Raw genomic sequence first — 21,103 nt, forward strand, 5'->3', positions numbered from 1 at the left:
ACCGTCCCATAGCACTGACTCCAATCATGATGAAGTGCTTTGAGAGGCTAGTCATGCATAACATCAAAACCAGCCTCCCCAACACACTCGACCCGCTCCAGTTTGCATACCGTCCAAACCGCTCTACGGACGATGCAATTTCCTCCACCCTCCACCTGGCTCTTACCCACCTAGAAAATAAAGACTCCTATGTTAGAATGCTGTTCATTGACTTCAGCTCGGCATTCAACACAATAATCCCACAACAGCTCATAAATAAGCTAAACCTCCTGGGCCTTAACAATTCCCTTTGTAACTGGATCCTGGACTTTCTAACCGGAAGACCTCAGTCAGTCCGTGTCGGCAACAACACCTCGAGCACTACAACACTGAGCACAGGTGCTCCACAAGGCTGTGTGCTCAGCCCGCTGCTCTTCACACTGCTGACCCACGACTGCACTGCCAAGTTCAGCTCCAACCACATCATCAAGTTTGCTGATGACACAACAGTGGTAGGTCTAATCAGCAACAACGATGAAACGCATTACTGAGAGGAAGTGGCACAGCTGGCTGAATGGTGTGGCACTAACAATCTGTCCCTCAATGTAGAGAAGACAAAGGAGGTTGTGATGGACTTCAGGAGAAACTCCGTTGACCACCCCCCACTGACCATCGACAGCTCGACTGTGGAGATTGTCAGCAGCACTAAATTCCTAGGGGTGCACATCACAGAGGATCTCACCTGGACCACCAACACCAGGTCACTCTCCAAAAAGGCACAACAGCGCCTACACTTTCTCCGCCGGCTGAAAACAGCAAGTCTCCCTCCACCCATCCTCACCACATTCTACAGAGGCACCTTTGAGAGTGTGCTGACCAGCTGCATCACTGTCTGGTAAGGGAACTGCAGTGCTGCTGATCGCAAGAACCTCCAGCAGACAGTGAAAACAGCTGCAAAGATCATCGGTGCCCCTCTCCCCTCCATCCTGGACATTTTCCTTACATGATGCTCCAGCAAAACCAACAGCATCGTGAAGCACACCACCCATCCCTCCCACAGTCTCTTCCAGCTCCTACCATCAGGAAGAAGGTACCGGAGCATCAGAGCCCGCTCCGCCAGACTGCTCAACAGCTTTTTCCCCCAGGCTGTGAGAGCCCTGAACTCAAATCACCCCGCCCCCCTCTGAAACATGGACCACCCCCCACCCCAAACCTTACCACACCAAAGAAAAAAAACTGTATGGAACTTTTTTGTGCAATTCGAAGTGTGCTACTCACAGGTGAGTGGGCCTGTACAAACCACCTGTAGTAACACACTCTCCTCTATGTGCACTAGACACTTTACACACACTGCTGCGTGTACACAATCCCACAAAAGACTCAGTAGTATGTTTACATGCTCATGCACTACAAATCATCCTGCACTGTTCCCCAACCAGCTGCTTGACTCAAAATATCTCTCTTTGCACATGTACAGTATTTGTGAAGCATTCGTATAGTTTGTATTTTTTATCTTCAATTTTTTTTAGTTTATATAGGGTAAATATTTATATATAGTATACTTATAGTTAAAATCTGTCAGTAGGTTAGTGGTGTATAGGTTTATAGTGTTTTTACTTCATTGTTGTATGTCTATATTTATGTAGCACCGTGGTCCTGCGAGGCACGACATTTCGTTCCACTGTATGTCCCCACATGTAGCGGAATGACAATAAAGCTCAACTTGACTTGAACTTTTATTTTGATTGCGATTAATTGTTTGACAGCACTAAAAATAAGGAATGCAATGAAAGTATTATAAATAATATAAGTAATAAAAATGTTAAAACTAACACAAGTAATGTAAAGCAAAGTAAAGTAACAACAGTGTTAAAAATAACGGAATATAAAGGAAAGTAGTACAAAGGGACATAAAGCAAATAACAAAAGTGCTAAAAGTGACACTAGTAATGCAAGAAGAGTAACAAAAGTAATTTAAGTACATTAAAGTAATAAAAGTAACAAGTGGCGCAAAGAAGTAAAGAAAGGTAATTAATGCAAATAATAAAAGTGCTAAAAGTAATGCAAGTATGCAAAGTAAGTAAAGTTACAAAAAAATAATATAAGTATAGCAAAAGTGCAAAAAGGAATATACCTGAGAAAGGAAAGCAGAGAAAGTGAGACAGGTCATGTAAGTAAGGTAGGCCTAAATGACAAAACGGTGCAGAAAGTAATGTAAATAATCATGCAAGTAAAGGAAGTACAGAATGTAAGAAATGTACAACGAGTAAAGCAAGCAAGGAAAGCAACAAAAAGTACGAAAACTACTTAAATGAAGACAAAACAATGACTTGATAAGCCGTGATCATTTTAGCAGAGTTATCTCTCATTGTGCAGATTGTTTGCATAGTAAAGAAAGAGAGCATCAATCAAATTAATTTATGACATGTAGCCTATCGTTTATGTGAATAAACTATGACTCCAAGGTTTTATGTAGAAAACGGGTGTCTGGGTCACCTTTGAGTCCCGTCTGTGAAGGTGAGACAGGATGCCCTCGCGGTGTCTTCCTGTCCACACCCTCAGGGGAAATTTCCTCTTGATTGTGACCATGACAACAGTTACGAGGTCAGAAGCTCAAAAACACTTTTTAAAAGTTTTATGAGGCCCACCATCATTGTTTACTCGTGCTGAGTTACAGTAGAGTCGGACAGAGTAGGGCTTTCTGGATAATAGTTCAAGGAGGTTCTCCACAAAATCTGAATGTCAAAAGGTCGCGTGTCTGTTCTCATGTCAAGACACTTGCCTGTGACTCCTGGTCAAAATTAAACGGACAATATCAAATGATCTCCATTCACTTCATTTTAATACACATGACTGCAAGATTCAGAGCATCTGGTAAACATCTGAGTCAACAAGTGTTTCAGATCCATTCCAAATAATCTAATCCAATTCATGTTGTTTAAATTGTGTTTACTTTTTATCCACTTGCATCCCTTTCCAGGTATTTGAGGAACATTTCCTCAAGGAAAATACATACAAGAAGAAACTTACTCTTCTTAAAACTGTAGATTATGACGGTTTTGAAAAAAAAAAACTATTTATGCTGATATTTTTTTTCAAAACAGACTTATTCTTTTTGGTTTGTACTTTAACCAAAAGTAATTATTTTGCATTAGATTGCACCTTATTTATTATTTTAGACATAAACTGTGCATACGTATTATTATTTTTTTGGCAAAATGAATTCAGGGTAACAAATTGACATTATAATAATCTTTAACACTCATTAATATATTTAATATGCTATCCTTAAACGATGGCGTCAGGTATGGTACAGGTAAGGGTGACGTAGGCACAAATAAGCCACGCCTCCTCAATACAATAGTTATCCAGATCACGAAAAATACTTCATTAATGGTTAGGTGCTAAATAAAGATTGCTAACTATACGCGTTTCACCCAAAACGCACTGCTGATACGAGTAAAACTGATTATATGAGAGGAAGTTTTAATATGTCTGTTCCGTGCCTTTAACTCGGGATGAAAACAGTCTCAGGTGAAAGAAGTGCGAGACACAAAAGTAACTTTAGATCATCAACACAACATGATAGGTTTAAAATGCCCAACCACGCTGTGTTCATTCAAAGGACCGAGGACCGACTTTAGCAAAGGATCAAATGCCTTTAGATTGTGATAAAAGACATGAGAGCAGCTTACCGAGCGATTGGAGCGTCGCTTCTTCGATCCGCGCGTGAACATGTCTGCGGCGGCAGTAATGTGTCTGGACTCAGGCGAATACTCTCATATATCCGCTGAAGTTTACTTCAGTCCAGCCTAACCTCTTCTCGCTCGTCTCCGCGGTCTGGTTCTTGGCCTGTAGTCCTCGGTGCTGGAAACAACTCCGCGAGAAGTTGCCCGAAGAGCGCCTAAGCAGACGGGCTACACCTACAGGACAAGTGTTTAACTGTATCAGGACCACCCCCTGTTAAACACCACTGTACCTTAAATAAACCAATCAAAATAAACCGATACAATCTGTTTGTGAACAAAAGCCCCCTTAAAAATATTGACGCGTAAATGTGTGTGTACCATTGTGTAGGAAATTACTACTTGTAATTCAGTTGTAGCCTATTCATACTGATACTAGATCTATCTATCTATCTATCTATCTATCTATCTATCTATCTATCTGTCTATCTGTCTATCTGTCTGTCTGTCTGTCTGTCTGTCTGTCTGTCTGTCTATCTATCTATCTATCTATCTATCTATCTATCTGTCTGTCTGTCTGTCTGTCATCTGACTATCTGTCTATCTATCTATCTATCTATCTATCTATCTATCTATCTATCTATCTATCTATCTATCTATCTGTCTGTCTGTCTGTCTGTCTGTCTGTCTGTCTATCATCTATCTATCTATCTATCTATCTATCTATCTATCTATCTATCTATCTATCTATCTATCTATCTATCTGTCGATCTGTCTGTCTGTCTGTCTGTCATCTGACTATCTATCTATCTATCTATCTATCTATCTATCTATCTATCTATCTGTCTGTCTATCATCTGACTATCTATCTATCTATCTATCTATCTATCTGTCGATCTGTCTGTCTGTCTGTCTGTCTGTCTATCATCTATCTATCTATCTATCTATCTATCTATCTATCTATCTATCTATCTATCTATCTATCTATCTATCTATCTGTCGATCTGTCTGTCTGTCTGTCTGTCTGTCTGTCATCTGACTATCTATCTATCTATCTATCTATCTATCTATCTATCTGTCTGTCTATCATCTGACTATCTATCTATCTATCTATCTATCTATCTGTCTGTCTGTCTGTCTGTCTGTCTGTCTATCTATCTATCTATCTCTATCTATCTATCCATCCATCCATCCATCCATCATCTGACTCTATCTATCCATCCATCCGTCCGTCCGTCTATATATATCTATCTATCCATCCATCCGTCCGTCTATATATATCTATCTATCCATCCATCCGTCCGTCTATATATATCTATCTATCCATCCATCCATCCATCCGTCTATACATCTATCCATCCATCTATCCGTCCGTCCATCTATCCATCCATCTATACATCTATCCATCCATCCATCTATCTATCCATCCATCCATCCATCTATCTATCCATCCATCCATCCATCTATCTATCCATCCATCCATCTATCTATCCGTCCGTCCATCTGTCTATCTATCACTTAAACGTTTGCAAACACTAAGACCTTTTTGTTGTTGTTTTAAATTGCTGCTTCACAAGTAAAAATAGCATGTAAATTGTGTACATTTTCATTATTTTACATTTTAATTATAAACATTACATTATTATTTAATGTTTAATAATTTGTTAGACCTACCTGCAATGTCAGAGCCAAGTTTCCATCAGCCATTACAGTCTACTAAGAAAACTGATGTATGATCCTTTAGAAATTCAATTAAAAAACCAATGTCTTAACCAAAACATTAATTAATGAATTGATTGATTTCTGAACGGTACTGTAGGGTATATTTTAAAAAAACATATTTAAGGTAATGCTGCGTATTTATTTACTTTCGTTAATTCATTCCATTTCATTCCAAAACTGCTAATACATAAATGCATTTTCATAAAAGCAAAGTCTTCTTAACGTTAAAAAATGTGAATGAATGTAGATGCTGCCATCTAGTGACAAACACGTCACCTGGACTCATCTCCAGCTATCATTGAACAGTGAAATTATAGAAAGGCCTTTATTTGTTTGATTTAAAAAAAAAAAAAAAAGTAATTCTGCAAATATTTTTGATATTAAGGAAATCTGTATAAAAACAAATACATTTGTATAAAACATTCCAGCAGGTGGCACACACACACACACACACACACATATATAAAAGTTGGACACGTTATAACAGCCTTTTATTAAATGTTATCAAAATACCAGCAACACCAATTAGAGACATAAATCCTACAGAATTACATCTTGTGCTGTACTTCTAAAACTAACAAACAAAAAACATGCCAGAAAGTGTTTCTTTAAAAGTGTCTGTTTTAAAAGAGCAGAGCATCCTGAGTTAATCATTTTTACCCAAGTGATGCCATTTCTGACCATCTCGCAAATAAATGCTTTCAGGAAATCACTGGGGTCGCAAAAACAATACAGACATGAGAGGAAAAACAGACAAACTGCCTTCAACTAATTGTAATATATAATTTACAAAATGGTTTCCAAGCAGCAGAAGAAAAAGAAAAAGAAAAAAAACCACTTGTCTAAGCAAAACAGGCCAAATTATTGTGTCCTCCTAAAACTGCAGATTTCTGAATCTCTACCTTGGACAAGCTTCTGATGTTTGCCAATAAAACGACAGTTCCCTGTTCCAGAAGCAGTGCTGAGATGGTGCTGCTTCTGTAAGAGAGAAGACGAATAACTGGAGGAACTATCTATCTATCACTGAATTATCTCTTTCAAGGCAATACAATTGAGTAAACAGATATTTATTCACAATATTTCCTTGAGACATCTTGAACGAGCAAATGTTGATAAACTGCGAGTGCTGTTTTAGTATTTCATACTCTACATTACTCACGAGGGTTGAACAGAACAGAGGCTGTAAATGAAGATATGTTTAATATATTTGATCAGTTTATTATTAGAATAAAACAAAATATTTATGGCATCAAGATAATGAGCAACCCTTGAGGTAACCGGTTTAATGGCAATAAGTAAGAAAAGATGAGAGAAAATGAACATTTACCAACACGTGGACATCTGAACTTTTTAATAGTACAGATGTGTGCCAAGATATTATGGCTGAGATTAATTCCTTTCCAGTTTAAAGAGAGAAAATCCCTTTAAATTGACTGAAAACAGACTTTTTCTTGACTGCACCTGAGTTGAATATATCAGACTCAAATCCTTAGTTTAAAAAAACCTTAGTTTAAGCACAAAACACAAGAACAATCAATAGTTATTAGAATTTAGTTACAAATGTGAAATTTTACACCATAAAAAAACTTAAGCAACCTTAATGTTTCTTCATAAAAACCAGCACCAGACTGAATTAAATCAAGTTTTCCAACACAATTGACTAATAATGACTTGGTCAAACTTGTCTTTCTCTAGTAAAGAATGAGAAGACAGATTTATCTGATGTTACTAAATGTTGTGATAGTGCTTTTGCTACCGACCGAGCCAACAAAAACATTTGTGGTAATAAAAGCCGCCTGACGAAGATGACGGAATGAATCTTTGGATGCCGCCAGCTTTCGGTTCCTTCATTTTCAATCCCTTTTGTACATTAACCTCTTTTGTTGTGTAATGTTTCGTCCCTTTTTCATTCCTCTGGTCTTCATCTCTCATGGTAACTTTGCGATAACTCAGGAATTCACTCCTTTTCCCATTTTTAGACTTGTTCTCCTGGTTTTGGTTGCTGTTAATGTTGTAGTGAGGAAAGTAGTTTCAAACGGTGTCATCTGTTAAAAAACAAAGAGAGAAAACAAAAAAGGGAGACGCAAAATAAATAACCGAGGGACAGTTAGTCAGGTTAAGTTGTTATAGTTGCACAGCATTAAGAGCGGACATGTGAAGCGGCATAGTTTTTGCTGGGATGCCAGTGTTGCCACTCTGGCAGAATAACTGTTTGGCTCAAATGCCAGTCGTAAACATCCCGCAGACGGCCTTCAGCGACCTGTTCAAAGAGAGTTACAACACATGTCACCCCAAGTTCATATCAAACCCCTGTCTCTGCCGTCAAACAACTGGCATAAATGTTGCAGGATTGTCCATTTTTATGTGCGAGTAAAGGCCTAAATGAAATCTGCTCATTTTATGTCTCGTGGCTTTGGTGTAATGGTTTTTCAGTGGAGGGACAGAAATCTCTCAGGTTTCATTAAAAATATATCTTCATTTCACTGAACTCAATTCTTCTTTATGAAAAGGCATTAAAGAGGAGATACTACACCACCTCTGAATGTGACATTGCAAAAAAAAAATTAAATTCACAGTGTGTTAAAAGAACAAACTGACAGCATCTGTTGACGTGTTGACAGTTACCACATCCCTCAGTTTGCAAAACAAACTAAAAAACTAACGTAAGTGTAAGTGCTTTACTGAACACATGGTTTGTGCAAATTGAAGTACTAAAGTATTAACTTGTTCTGAACCCAGAATGTTACTGTAAGATAAGATTCTTTTTTCATATTTAAATACACAATATTGCCAAAAGTATTGGGTCACCCCCTTCTAATGAACAGGTTTGACTACTTTAGTAATTTCCATGAGTACATGTTTAATGTTAAAGCAACACCAATGACTTGTACATAAGGGTCCTGTCATTTTAGACACGTTCAAAACTGTTGCAACAGAGATTGAAATACAAATTTTAAATACATGAACTGTTTCCATCTTTGTTGCCACAGTTTTGTTGTGCCTTTTTCTGTTCTAAAGAAGGGGGTGTCCCAACACTTTTGTCCATATAGTGTATGTACAAGTCATTGGTGTTTGGTGATGAGTTTTTGGCTCAAGGTCTGCATTTAAAGTCACACCAGAGGAGTTCAGCTGGGATCAGGACTTGGCTTTCTGCAGACCAGTCCAGTTCTTCCACACTGACTCAATCAATCATGTCTTTTTGAACCGTGTCTTATACACAGAGGCATTGTCAGGTGAGAATAGAAAAGGGTTCTGTCCAAACTGTTGCAATAAAATTAGAAGCACACAATTCCCTAGAATATCATTATATGCTTTAACATTAAGATTTCTACTCATGGAAATTACTAAAGTAGTCAAACCTGTTCATTAGAAGGGAGTGACCCAATACTTGGCAATATAGTGTATATCAAAATTGTGAAATTTAAACATACAAGATTTTTTTGAACATGCTGGTGAGCAGCAGCAATTTTCCAACTCAAATGAAAAATATCTTGGATTTCAATGCAATTTAAAGGGGTCATATGATGCTTTTTTAAAGAATGAATGATGAATGAATGATGCATTTATATAGTTATATTTGTAACAGAATATGTTGACATGATTTGTTCAAAAAACACATTATTTTTCAAATACTGTACATTATTGTAGGTCCTATGCCCTGCCTCTCTCAAACGTTTAGTTTTCTACAAAGTCCCTCCTTCCGACAAGCGCAGTCTGCTCTGATTGGTCAACTGGCACAGTGCATTGTGATTGGCCAAACACCACAAGCACGAGTTGGAAATGTAACGCCCCTTTCATAATCGCGAGTTTAGCTTTCAAAATAAATGTAAAGACCGTTAATAATGTCCTTAGTTTTACCATCAGTTCAAGCCCGAGAGGGGAACAGAGTTGCGTGACAGACACAGTGATGATGCTCGTATGTGTTGTATGTGATGAAGCCGCAGTTGTGTGACCATGTCTCCCTCTTTCACACACGCACAACGCGCAAAACTCCTTATTTGAACGGTCAATAGCAAATACTTAAACTAATAACAAAACATACATACAGTCGTTGATTCAGAAGCACCAGATTGTCATAGCAAAGTCAGAATTACCTCCTCTCCTAGGTTCACGAAACAGTCGTCCATAAAATGCGTTGCTGTTCTGTTGTAAATAATCTTAATTATTCCTAAATGCATCTACTTTGGGAAGGCTAAATAAAGTGTTTTTGCTTTCGCCTAGAACCACACAGTGCTCCCTGACATGACTTCATCAACACCTTCTGCAGTTACTGAAACCACACCTTCTTTCTTTGCGTGAACATTTGGGCGGCATTATGCAAATATTTCCACATCATGATGTAGACACGTGGGGGCGTGTTTAAATGAGCCGTTTTAGGGGGGCGTGGCAGAGTCTTAACTTTGATAAAGAATATCTCTATGGTTTAGAGACTTTAGTCTCTGCAACTTCAGGGATCTTATCTATGCACAATCAGCTTGTAACACTCCAATGAGAAAGGAAAACTTGAAAATCGCATCATTTGACCCCTTTCACAAAATAATAAAAAGCAATAAATCTAGGAAGTAAACTATTAATTAGATGTGCATCTACCTATAAATAAAAACTTGCAAACTAATTCTTATAGGGCCACTGTATGTACAGTGTGTACTGAAGGAACATGATATTTCATGAAAAATTACGGAGACCTAAAAAATATTTTGAACCCCAATTAACCATCCTAAAAGAGAGGGGATATTTTAAGATGAACGTGGATGAATTAGGATACATAAATATATGAAATGTCACTGCATTAGATAAAATATTTTACTTATATTTTATTGAAAGATTTCACAACAAGAAATGTTTTGATGAGGTATTGAAATACTCAATATTAGACATACTGAACATGAGAAAAGTATTCTGACACTTTGTTGATTTCAGACTTCATTGGATCATCTGGACCAGTGATGTCTGACACCTGTGGCTACTCTTAAAGGAATAGTTCACCCAAAATTGAAAATTTCCTGTAAATATGCTCATCTTAACTTCATTCAATGTAGATGAGTTTGTTTCTACATGGGAATAGATTCGGAGAAATGTAGCATTAAATCACTTGTTCACCAATGAATGCTCTGCAGTGAATGGGTGCCGTCAGAATGAGAGTCCAAACAGCTGATAAAAATATCACAATAATACACAAGTAATCCACAACACCTCAGTGCATCGAGTAATGTCTTGTGAAGCCAAAAGTTTAAATTATTTAAGAAACAAATCCATCAATAAGACATTTTTAACTTCAGATCACTGCTTCTGGCTACACTCCTCTATCTACAATATTGCGTTTTTTCCAGTGAAAGAGTAATTTCATCTGAATCAGGAGAGAAATATGCACAGATAAAGCACTGTTTACAATTGAAAACAGTCCAAAAACAGTTTAAAAGAAACCTGCTGGTTGATTTTGATATGAAAGGACAACAAGGAATGGACTTTTTTTTTTTTTTTTTAAATGGAGGAAGCGTTATGGATTATGAACTAAAATTTTGGTCACAAGCAATGGTTTAAAGTTAAAATGCTTTAATGATGTATTTATTTCTTATAAACAGCTTTTGGCTTCACAACACGTTAACTGATGGACTAGAGTGGTGTGGACTGGATTGCTTGTGGATTATTGAGATGTTTTTATCAGCTGTTTGGACTCCCATTCTGACGGCACCCATTCACGGCAGAGCATCCGTTGGTGATTTAAAAAAAGAAAAGAAAAAGAAACTCATCTGCATCTTGAATAGCCTGAGGGTGAGTACATTTTCAGCAAATGTTCATTTTTGTATGAACTATTCCTTTGAGGAGAACTGGCACAGTAAATCCACAAAAAATCTGCGGGCACTTATTTCGATATTTGATGTCTAATGCAATGACATTTAAGTGTCCAAATACCTTTTAAGGCCAGTGAACTTTCTAACATGTTTTAATAAATGAATGAGTGCTCATGCACCTGTGGGAGCAGCTGTATGCTGTCTACCGCTCTTGATGTCCATGAAAATAGTGTAGGAATCATAAGCAAACAAGATCCCAGCCAGCAGACCAAACACCTGGGAGAGAAGATGAGCATTATTATAAACACATGCTAGTTGAGTGATAATCAGAGGAGGATATAAAGCAGATCAGATTTGATCTTAAAGAAATAAAAATGGCATGTGTTGATGCTGAAGTTGGATGTCTCACCCCACCAGCGATACGAGCCCCGTCTCCAGCCCCGCCGATCACACAGATCAGAGAGGTTATGAGATAAAGTGCTGCACCGATTACAGCACGGATGAGATCCTGAAGAGACAAACAGAAAATGTAAGCAGCGTGTAAAACTCACCACCGCAATGCTATAGGCTGGACCATGATGCAAGTGTGAGTGAATTCATACTCACGCTCCAGAGCCAGTTCACCACCAGAAACTGTTTGTCCAGCTCCATCATGAAGACAACAAAGAAGATGATGGCAAAGACCATCTCGCAGATGGCGACCGCTGAATACCCGCCATACATAGATGCGGCGTAACAGATAAGGATGATGAAACTGAGGATCTACAGAAAACAGACAGACATGCAGTTCAATAACCAGATCTTTTTCTGTATTCGTATCTTCTGTCGATTGTGGAGGAATGAGTTTAAGCTGATTTATTGGAGAAGTCTGGCATACGTCACCAGAGAGAAGTTTGTCATTTTTAGCAGGAGATCATTTTAAAAATTAAAAGGAAAAAACAAGCTGAAACATACATGGATGCACTGTTCATTATTTCATCTATAACATGCATGTACAAAATAGATAGAAATTTCTGCAATTTAATTTCATGCTAACAAAAAGGCAAAATTTTCCATTAACTGAAAGAAACATAACTGTGAAAAACAAACTAAATTACATCTTACATATGTATTTTAAAGAAGTTTCCTCTGCTCATCAAGCCTGTATCTATTTGATCAAAAATACAGGGGGGGGGGGGTTATTTTGTGAAATATTACTGCAATTTAGAATAACAGTTTTCTATTTTAATATACTTTAAAATATAATGTATTTCTGTGATGCAGCGCTGAATTGTCAGCATCATTACTCCAGTCTTCAGTGTCACATGATCCTTCAGAAATCATTCTAATTATGCTGATTTATAATCAATTTTGGAAACCGTTGTGCTGCTTCATATTTTTGGGGGGACCTGTGATTTTTTTTTTTTTTGAATTTTTTGATTAATAAAAAGTTAAAAAGAACAGCATTTATTTAAAAAAAAAAAAACAATTTGTGTTACAAATATACAATACAATATGCTATTCAAAAGTTTGGGGTCAGTAAAAAAAAAAAAAAAAAAAAAAAAACTAATACTTTTATTCAGAACGGATGTGCTAAATGAATAAATGTCATAGTAAAGACTTATATTTAAAGATTATACTTGCATATAAAGATTTCTATTTTGAATAAATGCTGTTCTTTTTAACTTTGTATTCAAAGAAAAAAGTATCACAGGTTCCAAAAAGCTAAATGAAGCAGCAGTTTCAACACTCATAATAAATCAGCATATTAGAATAATTTCTGAAGGATCATGTGACACTGAAGACTGGAGTAATGATGCTGAAAATTCAGTGCTGCATCACAGAAATAAATTATATTTTAAAGTATATTAAAATATTTCGCAATATTACTGTTTTCTTCTGTATTTTTGATCAAATAAATGAGCCTTGATGAGCAGAAGAGACTCCCTTAAAAAAATAATAATAAAATATATATATATATATATATATATATATATATATATATATATATCCTAAAACCATCACAAATGGCCAACATTAAACACAAAAAATCCCGCTAGACAGCAATAACAATAGACTGTCCTGTGTTTAACACTGTTAAACTTTAATAAAACCAATTAACTTTGGCAGCCCCTACACTACTAAAACTAAAAATACAATAGACTGAAACTAGAAAACTCTGAAATAACTCAACTAACAATGATAGAATGAAAACTAAAAACTAATATAAATTAAAATAAAAACTTTAAAATTCAAATCTATCATAGCCCTGCTTCACTGACAGTCATTCAAAAGTAAGTTTTTATTTGATAAAATATACTGTTTTGGTTTTCTGTCCATATGCCTCCACTAGTTGTACTTTGCAATTCATATACTCACATTATATTAAACAATCTGTATCTTGTATCTAGTGTCTAATGCAATGACATTTAAATGTGGTTTCTTACGTGTACTTTCTAACATGTTTTAATAAAACAGGCATTCAAAAGTAATTTCATATTTTATAAAATATACTGTTTTGATTTTCTGTCAATATGACTCGAGTAGTATTAATTCTCTCAAAACAGTCCGTAACTTTCAGCTGTATCTCGTATGACTATAAACTGTCAGGTTTTATTATTTTCCAAAATGTCTTTGGCTTTTTAGTATGTAAATTCTCCCTCTCCGGTACGTCACTCATGTTTGCTGCCAAATCACCAAAGCTTTCTCCTGTTCACTACCCACAATTCATCTGAACGTGCCATCTGCTCTAGGTGTCAGTTAACAGCGCAGCTCCGAATCTCACATCCTATGAAGATTTCTGAAGCTTTTTTCAACTTTGATTACTAAAACATCTGTTGAAGACTAAAGAGAGGAACACAGTGTGGATGTTAGCACAGCACAATACACGGCTGTAGAAGAGGCTGAAGCTCCTTATATGGTTATAAACAGAGAACTATTATTAGAATACGTTTGGGAGTATATTTGATGTACTGGATCATAAATTATTGCTTGAAAAATTGAAATGTTATAAATTTACTTCTCAAACGGTGCATTGGTTTAAAAGTTATCTGACTAATAGGAGGCAATGTGTATTTTATAATGGAAGTTATTCGGAAGTGAAAAAGAGTTGCAATGTGGTGTGCCTCAAGGAAGTGGTCTAGGACCATTGATATTTTCTATTTTTACCAATGATCTTCCTTTGATTTTAAAGCGTGCAAGGGCAGTTATGTATGCAGATGATACAACATTATATCTACCAGCAACATCAATTGAAATATTATCTGCTGATTTAGATGAGGAGTTACAATTAGTGGTAAAGTGGGAACTGAATAATAAGATGGTCTTAAATTTGACAAAAAACAAAAGAATTGTGTTTGGATCAAATTTTAAACAATTTTAAACCACAATTAAATTTGTCTGTAAAGAGTGTACCTATTGAACAGGTAAAGGAAATTAGACTTCTTGGGAGTTATTCTTGATAGTAGGCTGAAGTGGTCAAAACAGATAGAAAATATGGTAATAGTTATGGGAAGAGGTCTATCAGTTATTAAGAGATGTGCAAAATTTTTACAAATGTATTGCATCTCTCAAATTGTGCAAGCAATGGATCTTACTTATTTAGATTACTGTCCAGTGGTATGGTCGAGTGCATCAAGTAAAGACTTAGAAAAATTACAGTTAGTCCAGAATAGAGCTGCACAACTAATTTTGAACTGTAATAGAAGGGTTAATATTATGAAAATGCACAATACTCTAGGTTGGCTACTGGTGAAGGATAGGGTAATTGTTTCTCTGCTTTGTTTTATAAGAAATATTTCAGTATCAAGAGTTCCAAGTGTATTGTACTGTCAACTTTTGTATAGTAGTACTAGTCATAATTTTAACACCAGGCATGCATCAAAAGGATATTTTTTGCTTCCTGTTTCAAAAACTAATGCAAAGCAACGGACTGTAATGTATAGAGGAATGAAAATATGGAATTAATTGCCATCGAACATTATATGTTTTTTTAATAAGTAAAATGAGGTTTAAAAAATCGTTGAAGAAATATTTAATGGTACAGTACTAAGTGGATTATTGATCTTGATGTTATGTATGAATTTGGGGTTGTGTTTTATTGTATTGGTTTTTGTTGTTATGGATTAATGTAATTTTGTTTTTTCCTTGTTGGACCCCAGGAAGAACTACCACCTTGGTAGTGGCTAATGGGGATCCAAATAACAAATAAAATATGACTATTATGAATGTCTAATCAAATCAGCCCCATCATCTATGACACTTGGTGTGTTTTTAAAGAATGACAAGTATGCAGATTGAAATAAGATTACAGAGTTTAACATGCATACATTTTTAAATCCACCTAATCCGCCTAATCAAACATTAAATGAATTTAAATGGAAAAAAAAGTAACTGGATTTCAGATTTCGCTGCTTGCCTTGGCAAACACTTCTGTTTCTTTAAAGTTTGTTGGAAGGACAATACACGTGCTCTTGCATGGTTCCTTTTGAAGTGCTATTTATGGTGCCATGGTTTGCGGAGGTGTTAATGATTTATCCACATGCCACTGTGAAACACCTGTGCCTTGTGTTTGTGATGATCTGCTGCCACAGTAACAGCTGATAAAACACTGCAAGTGTGAAGATAAAGACAGGAAGATTCTCAATGTGTTTGAGGCAAGTTTCCTGTTTTCTGTCACTTGGGGAAACAACAAAGTTATGCTAGCAGTATCATAAACAAATGAAGTATTAGTTTCTAAATGCATGTTACTGATCTTACTGTGAATGATTCACTGTTGGTGACCACATAATTTTTTAACTGAAATGTCCTAACTCTACCCTCCAATAAAGTGACAGACTTTTCTCTGGTGATTCAGCCGATCTGCCTACCTCAAATCCACAATCGATGCATAGTCCCCATCATATTTTTTTTTTCCTTCACCAAACCTTTTCACTTGGATTTACACCACAATACAGAAGAAGAGATCTGTCCCTACTTTGTTTGATAGTGACTTTAGTCAAGATTGAATCCAAGTTCACTGTTTACTTTCTCTACACACATTCCTGGTGTTATTGTGAATGATTCATTGGTGCATGCTATTCTAAAGGGATAAAAAAAATGTTTTCTTCTCATTATTTCATCAAAATGCAATGAATCTGAAACCATTTTCCTTTTTCTTATTTTTCAATTCTTCCCTTCCGACCTATTTATCAGCTAAACAAATGCTAATTATATAAAAAGCAAAAAAAAAAAAAAAAAAATGGATTAAATTACAGTGTTGTCACACAACAGGCAACCACAATTTCAGGTTCATCTGCATTATAAACAGCCCGAATGATCTGTTACTGATCAATACTTTTCTGGACCTTAAAAGTGTTATTTACTTGGTAGTCAATGGGACAGTCACAAATCTCCCAGTTTCATCCAAAATATCTTAAATTGTGTTCCGAAGACGAACAAAGATTTTATGGGTTTGAAACGACATGGGGGGAAGTGATTAATGACAACATTTTCATTTTGGAGTGGAGTAACCCTTTAAAAATTCTATATGTATACAAACAGTTCTGGTTTACATTTATGCATTTGGCAAATGCTTTTATCCAAAGCAACCTGCATTGCATTCAAGGTAAATTCAAGGTTTATCAATTCTTGCTTTCCCTGGAAAACCCATGACCCTGGTGTTGCTAGTGCCATGTTGTGCCATGCCATGTGCCACAATAAGATGATTATAGAGAAGAAATACACTCACTACCATTCAAAAATCTGGGATCATTTAATTGATCAAAAAGGACAGTAAAGACATTTAAAATGTTAAATATTTTTATTTAAAAGAAATGCTGTTCTCCAAACTTTCGGTTTAATCAAAGAACCCTGAAAAAGCTTTGATCAAATAAATGCTGCCTTGTTGAGCATAAGAATCTACTTTCAAAAACATTAAATATTACTTACCAACTTTTGAATAGTGTGTTTATTTATTGATTTATTTGTTAGTATTATTATTTTAATTTTTTGCATTATCCACTCACAAGTCCTCACTGCAGTGATGCTGAAGCTGTGTCTTGTTACATACTGATGGATATTTGGGCTTATTATTTGTATTACATGTTATATTTGCACTGTGTCACTTCTGAGGGTTTGTGCCATGTCTTACTCAAACACAAATCCACTGACTGGAAACATAAATATTACAGCAATCTTTTGGAAAATAGGTGTTTTAACACAAACAGAGATCATTTTCACCTCAATTTGACCAAAAAAGCAACAAAAAGGCAGTTATTTTCTGAGATGCAAAATTAACCTGGAAGTGATATTGCAGAGTGTTTGTAACAGAAACGTCATCTATACTGACCAACACTGATCAGCTGACTGATAGACCCGTATTTCATATATAAAAGAGACAACACAACTAGTACTGCATTGATCGCATCATAGCCAGTCAAAACTGCAAATAGCCTGAGGTTAACAAGTCAAATGCTGGCCTTATACTACCCAAAACTCCACTTAAAACGTAAACAAACCATTTTTTAGCAGAAACAGTTTATTTTCAGATAAGCTAAAATACCAGAAAGGGCTGAGAAAGGCATTCTAAAACACGTGGAGTCTTATCTCTCCATGGCTTTGAAATGAAGCCAGCATGAGGGCACATAGATACACTGCTGCCAGCAGAACGACTGCTGTTTGGCTACAACTTACTAGCTTTGACAAACGTGTAACACTGCATTCACAGTTCTTCACACAGCTATATGACTGTATTCAAACTTGTAAAAGCAGTTTTCATAAATAAATAAATAATGTAACACTTTTATTTCTCTTTCTCTCGCTCTCTCCGTGTGTGTGTGTGCGAGCCAGTGATGTGTGTTGGTTAGTGTGCATCAATTAAAGCAGCGCATTAATATGGAACGGTGATTAATCTGACTTGGAACTACCTGTGCAGTTAAACGAATTTAATCAACACCTGCCAGCCAATCAGAATCGAGTATTCATACAGACCATGGAATAAAGCTGTGTAAACTCTTGCATTTTTACAACACTAAGTGTGTCCCATCTGGTAATGAAAAGTTCAACACACACTTGTGGTCTTCATCCTCACTTGAACACTTGGGCCAAACACAGGACATATGTCATACAAGTTGTCAAGTGCAAAGACTGCAAGTGTGGGTTTTTGGACAAGGCACAAACCCTAAACTTAACAACTACCTTACTAACTATTAATAAGCAGAGAATTAGGAGTGTATTGAGGCAAAAATCATAGTTAATAGTTAGCTAATAGTTAGAATTAGTCCCCAAGCTAAAGTGTAACCATGAATGAATATAATATATAAAATTTTATTTAAAATACATGTAGGGCTCATTCTCAGAAAATTGAGCTTTATAAACCTCATTATATTGCCTCATTTAAATAATTGTAAAGCTAAGAAAATGTAATCTTATGCTGAAACGTTTTTCCAGAGCCATAAACAGTAATTTAACAATCATTAAATCTACATCCCTGACCTACCCCAGAGTAATTATGCCCTGGCCTGTGGGCAGGGAGGAGCGCATGATGTCATCAGGCACCCCTCCTACATGCACATATGTATCGGAGCTTTATGAGTTGTAGGGACTGGCACAAACTGCCTCTATGAGCCTCACAGGCAGACTGAACTCCAGCCAGCGCACAATGAAGCTCTATTCAAGGATGCAGCGCTGCCCCTTTAAGAACACCCACTTACTGAGGGCTCCGGGCTGCACTGGGTCACGAGGGTGAACGGATAAATAAGGAAACACCAGAAATAAAGAATACCTAATACACAAGAAACATTCACTGTAACACTTTAACAATACAGCATATGCACAAAACATGGTAAATATGCAGCCTACTAGCCTACTTGGTATAAATTACAAGAAATATTCAACACCCACACTGATCATTTGGCAAAGAGTCAAGATGCACTTAGCAATGGCAAGGCGCCCAGTGCGCCCACTGCTTGAAACTAGAGCAAACATTTTTGCATGCGTTTATATTTGGGTTTGTCCAAATCGACAAAGCATAATAGAGCAGTGTATCACTCATCTACTGTAAGTCTCAGTAGAAGTCCCAGCATGGCTACTTACTGTTAGCCACTAGGCGTATCGTTTTAGTTGCCCGTGACTCAACATGTTTGGATGTGGGTGTGTCTGAACGACAAAACTGAACTCTTGTCCAAAACCTTAACCAGCAATTAGTTATATAACATGCTATTACTCCTCATAGTAACAGTACTCTTCAGTACACAGTACAAGCTTCATTGAGGCATAATAAATGTATTATCAGTTAATAAATCATTTATCAGTTAACAAGAACATAGACATTTTATTCATTTGCTATTGCTTAATATGGGTTTCTACAATACTGAGTGCTATTACAGAACAGTTATGCTTAGTTTACAGGGGTAGCTCACCACAGATTAAAATAGTTCATTGTTCCTTGCATGCAAATAGTGACTAAGGTCTGACAAGCTCCAAAAAGAATGAATGTCATCTCATGATATGATAGACAAGCAGACAGACAGACAGACGGACGGACAGACAGACGGACAGACATTCATATTAGCTTTAGATATTTGGTATTCAAAGGCCTGTTATGTTACAGACTAGTCCTTAAACATTTTTCCAGGTTTCAATATCTTAAAGATATATCACCCACAACCGAGAGCCAGATAAGAGAGAAGAGCCGCCTGGTGTCTATGGATCCAGCAGACGGGGGTGATGGCTCATGACCTCTGACCCCACACACATGGTCTGCATGCCATGCCACCTCCTCTCAAAAGCACACACTAGTGTGTCAGTGTGAAGCTTCAGATGCCTCTGCGATGGGAGCTATTTCATTCAACAGCACTATTAATACTCTTTTCGCCCACTACTGTAACTAGCCATACACTTAAAACAAGACATAACTGAATATGTACTGATGCAGTTTTATAACTGTATTCTTAACTACTCTTTTTATTGTCAAGCTAAGTTGTTATTTGCTTGAATGCAACTGTATTACAATTCTGACACTTTCTTTAAATCTTTTTTCAGCTCTTAAAGGGAAAAGTATGTGGTTTATGGACTCTGACAGACACCTTTTGACATTTCACACACGATTAGACTAAATGTTAACCAGATATGTTGTGGTATGAATGAACTTGTTTCACTCGAGGGTATTATTTTTATTCAGCGAGTGGAGCGTCTCCATGACTACGGTTCATTTTAGTCCACACCAATATTTAGTTTTTTAGGAGATGAAGCAAAATTAAGAACTGACGTTATATCTCCAAACATTTTAAGAAATGAAATGTAAAGTTAAAGTCGCATTCGTGTTAATAACTTACTATTTCAGCGGCCAGGATGGTTCCTTTCCGAGTTCGCACATAGTTCTTCAGTTTCTCCAAACAGCCTCCAAACGGACTTCCCTCAGTTTCTGCCATTCTGCAGGTGTTTCCCTGTGAAATAACGCTTTATAATGAAGCCTAGCGTCCGTGTCAGCAAACACGATTCTGTCACAAGACACCTAGCTTATATCTGACGCAGCTTCCAACTTCTTCGCGAACTTCCCGAGTGCGTCGCACTGTAGCAGCAGTTGCGGACCGGAAAGCGTGAGTGCGCGCGGGCGTTGGCTACGGCTGTAGTTTCCTTGTACTGCAGTGTCTTGAGGGTAAATCACTAGACAAGACTTAAAAAGCGTTTCTTCGTAGCAACTGAAATGCCTGCAAATGCCAAGTAGGCAGCGCGCTTGGTTTCGAAACGCAGCCCGAATAATCATCTAATATATTAATCATAATCAGCTGCAAGCGGTGGAAATTTTCAATCAGCAGAGCAAACTACCAGGTCTGAGCTGTCTTTGAAAGACATTCATAACACGTTTTCAAAACGGAAACCACAGTTGCAGTGGAAAACTAACACTGTAAAACTTCTTTAGAGATAATCTTTATGATACTCTACCTTAAAAATACTTGTAAATAA

The 21,103-nt window shown here is 36.7% G+C and overlaps 2 protein-coding genes across 4 annotated transcripts in view; both read right to left on the reverse strand.

The window, feature by feature from the left end:
• The window catches only part of LOC306848557 (uncharacterized protein), a 50,838-nt gene extending 46,898 nt beyond the window's left edge, over window positions 1-3,940 (reverse strand). The window contains exon 1 of the mRNA XM_079383186.1: window positions 3,675-3,940. Within this exon, the coding sequence (XP_079239312.1) occupies window positions 3,675-3,716 (42 nt within the window). The 5' untranslated portion in view covers window positions 3,717-3,940. The remainder of the gene's footprint in view (window positions 1-3,674) is intronic.
• A 1,921-nt stretch (window positions 3,941-5,861) lies between these two features.
• On the reverse strand, window positions 5,862-21,001 carry LOC306848558 (proteolipid protein 2-like). Of its 3 annotated transcripts, XR_013782253.1 has the most exons (6): window positions 20,473-20,731; window positions 11,786-11,941; window positions 11,589-11,687; window positions 11,359-11,455; window positions 7,263-7,432; window positions 5,862-6,365 (listed from the first exon to the last, which is right to left on the reverse strand). XR_013782253.1 is itself a non-coding variant. In XM_079383189.1 (5 exons), the coding sequence occupies exons 1-5, from the start codon at window positions 20,566-20,568 to the stop codon at window positions 7,419-7,421; spliced, it is 462 nt and encodes a 153-aa protein (XP_079239315.1). In that variant the 5' UTR covers window positions 20,569-21,001; the 3' UTR covers window positions 5,862-7,418. The 3 variants fall into 3 exon arrangements, 2 of the variants coding, with proteins under 2 accessions (XP_079239315.1, XP_079239316.1); XM_079383189.1 differs by having other exon boundaries at window positions 5,862-7,432; window positions 20,473-21,001; XM_079383190.1 differs by having other exon boundaries at window positions 5,862-7,647; window positions 20,473-20,972.
• Window positions 21,002-21,103: the final 102 nt, after the last annotated feature.

This window comes from Barbus barbus (genome assembly GCF_936440315.1).
Source record: "Barbus barbus genome assembly, chromosome: 28".
Taxonomy (NCBI): Eukaryota; Metazoa; Chordata; class Actinopteri; order Cypriniformes; family Cyprinidae; genus Barbus; species Barbus barbus.

What these genes read in the sequence shown, in the direction of transcription:
- LOC306848558 (XM_079383189.1), bottom strand. Translation starts at nt 20,568, where the DNA reads ATGGCAGAAACTGAGGGAAGTCCGTTTGGAGGCTGTTTGGAGAAACTG. An exon ending in TGGTGAACTGGCTCTGGAGC is followed by an intron (nt 11,688 to 11,785) that starts GTGAGTATGAAT and finishes TTGTCTCTTCAG; the next exon opens with GATCTCATCCGTGCTGTAAT. An exon ending in GGGCTCGTATCGCTGGTGGG is followed by an intron (nt 11,456 to 11,588) that starts GTGAGACATCCA and finishes CTTCTCTCCCAG; the next exon opens with GTGTTTGGTCTGCTGGCTGG.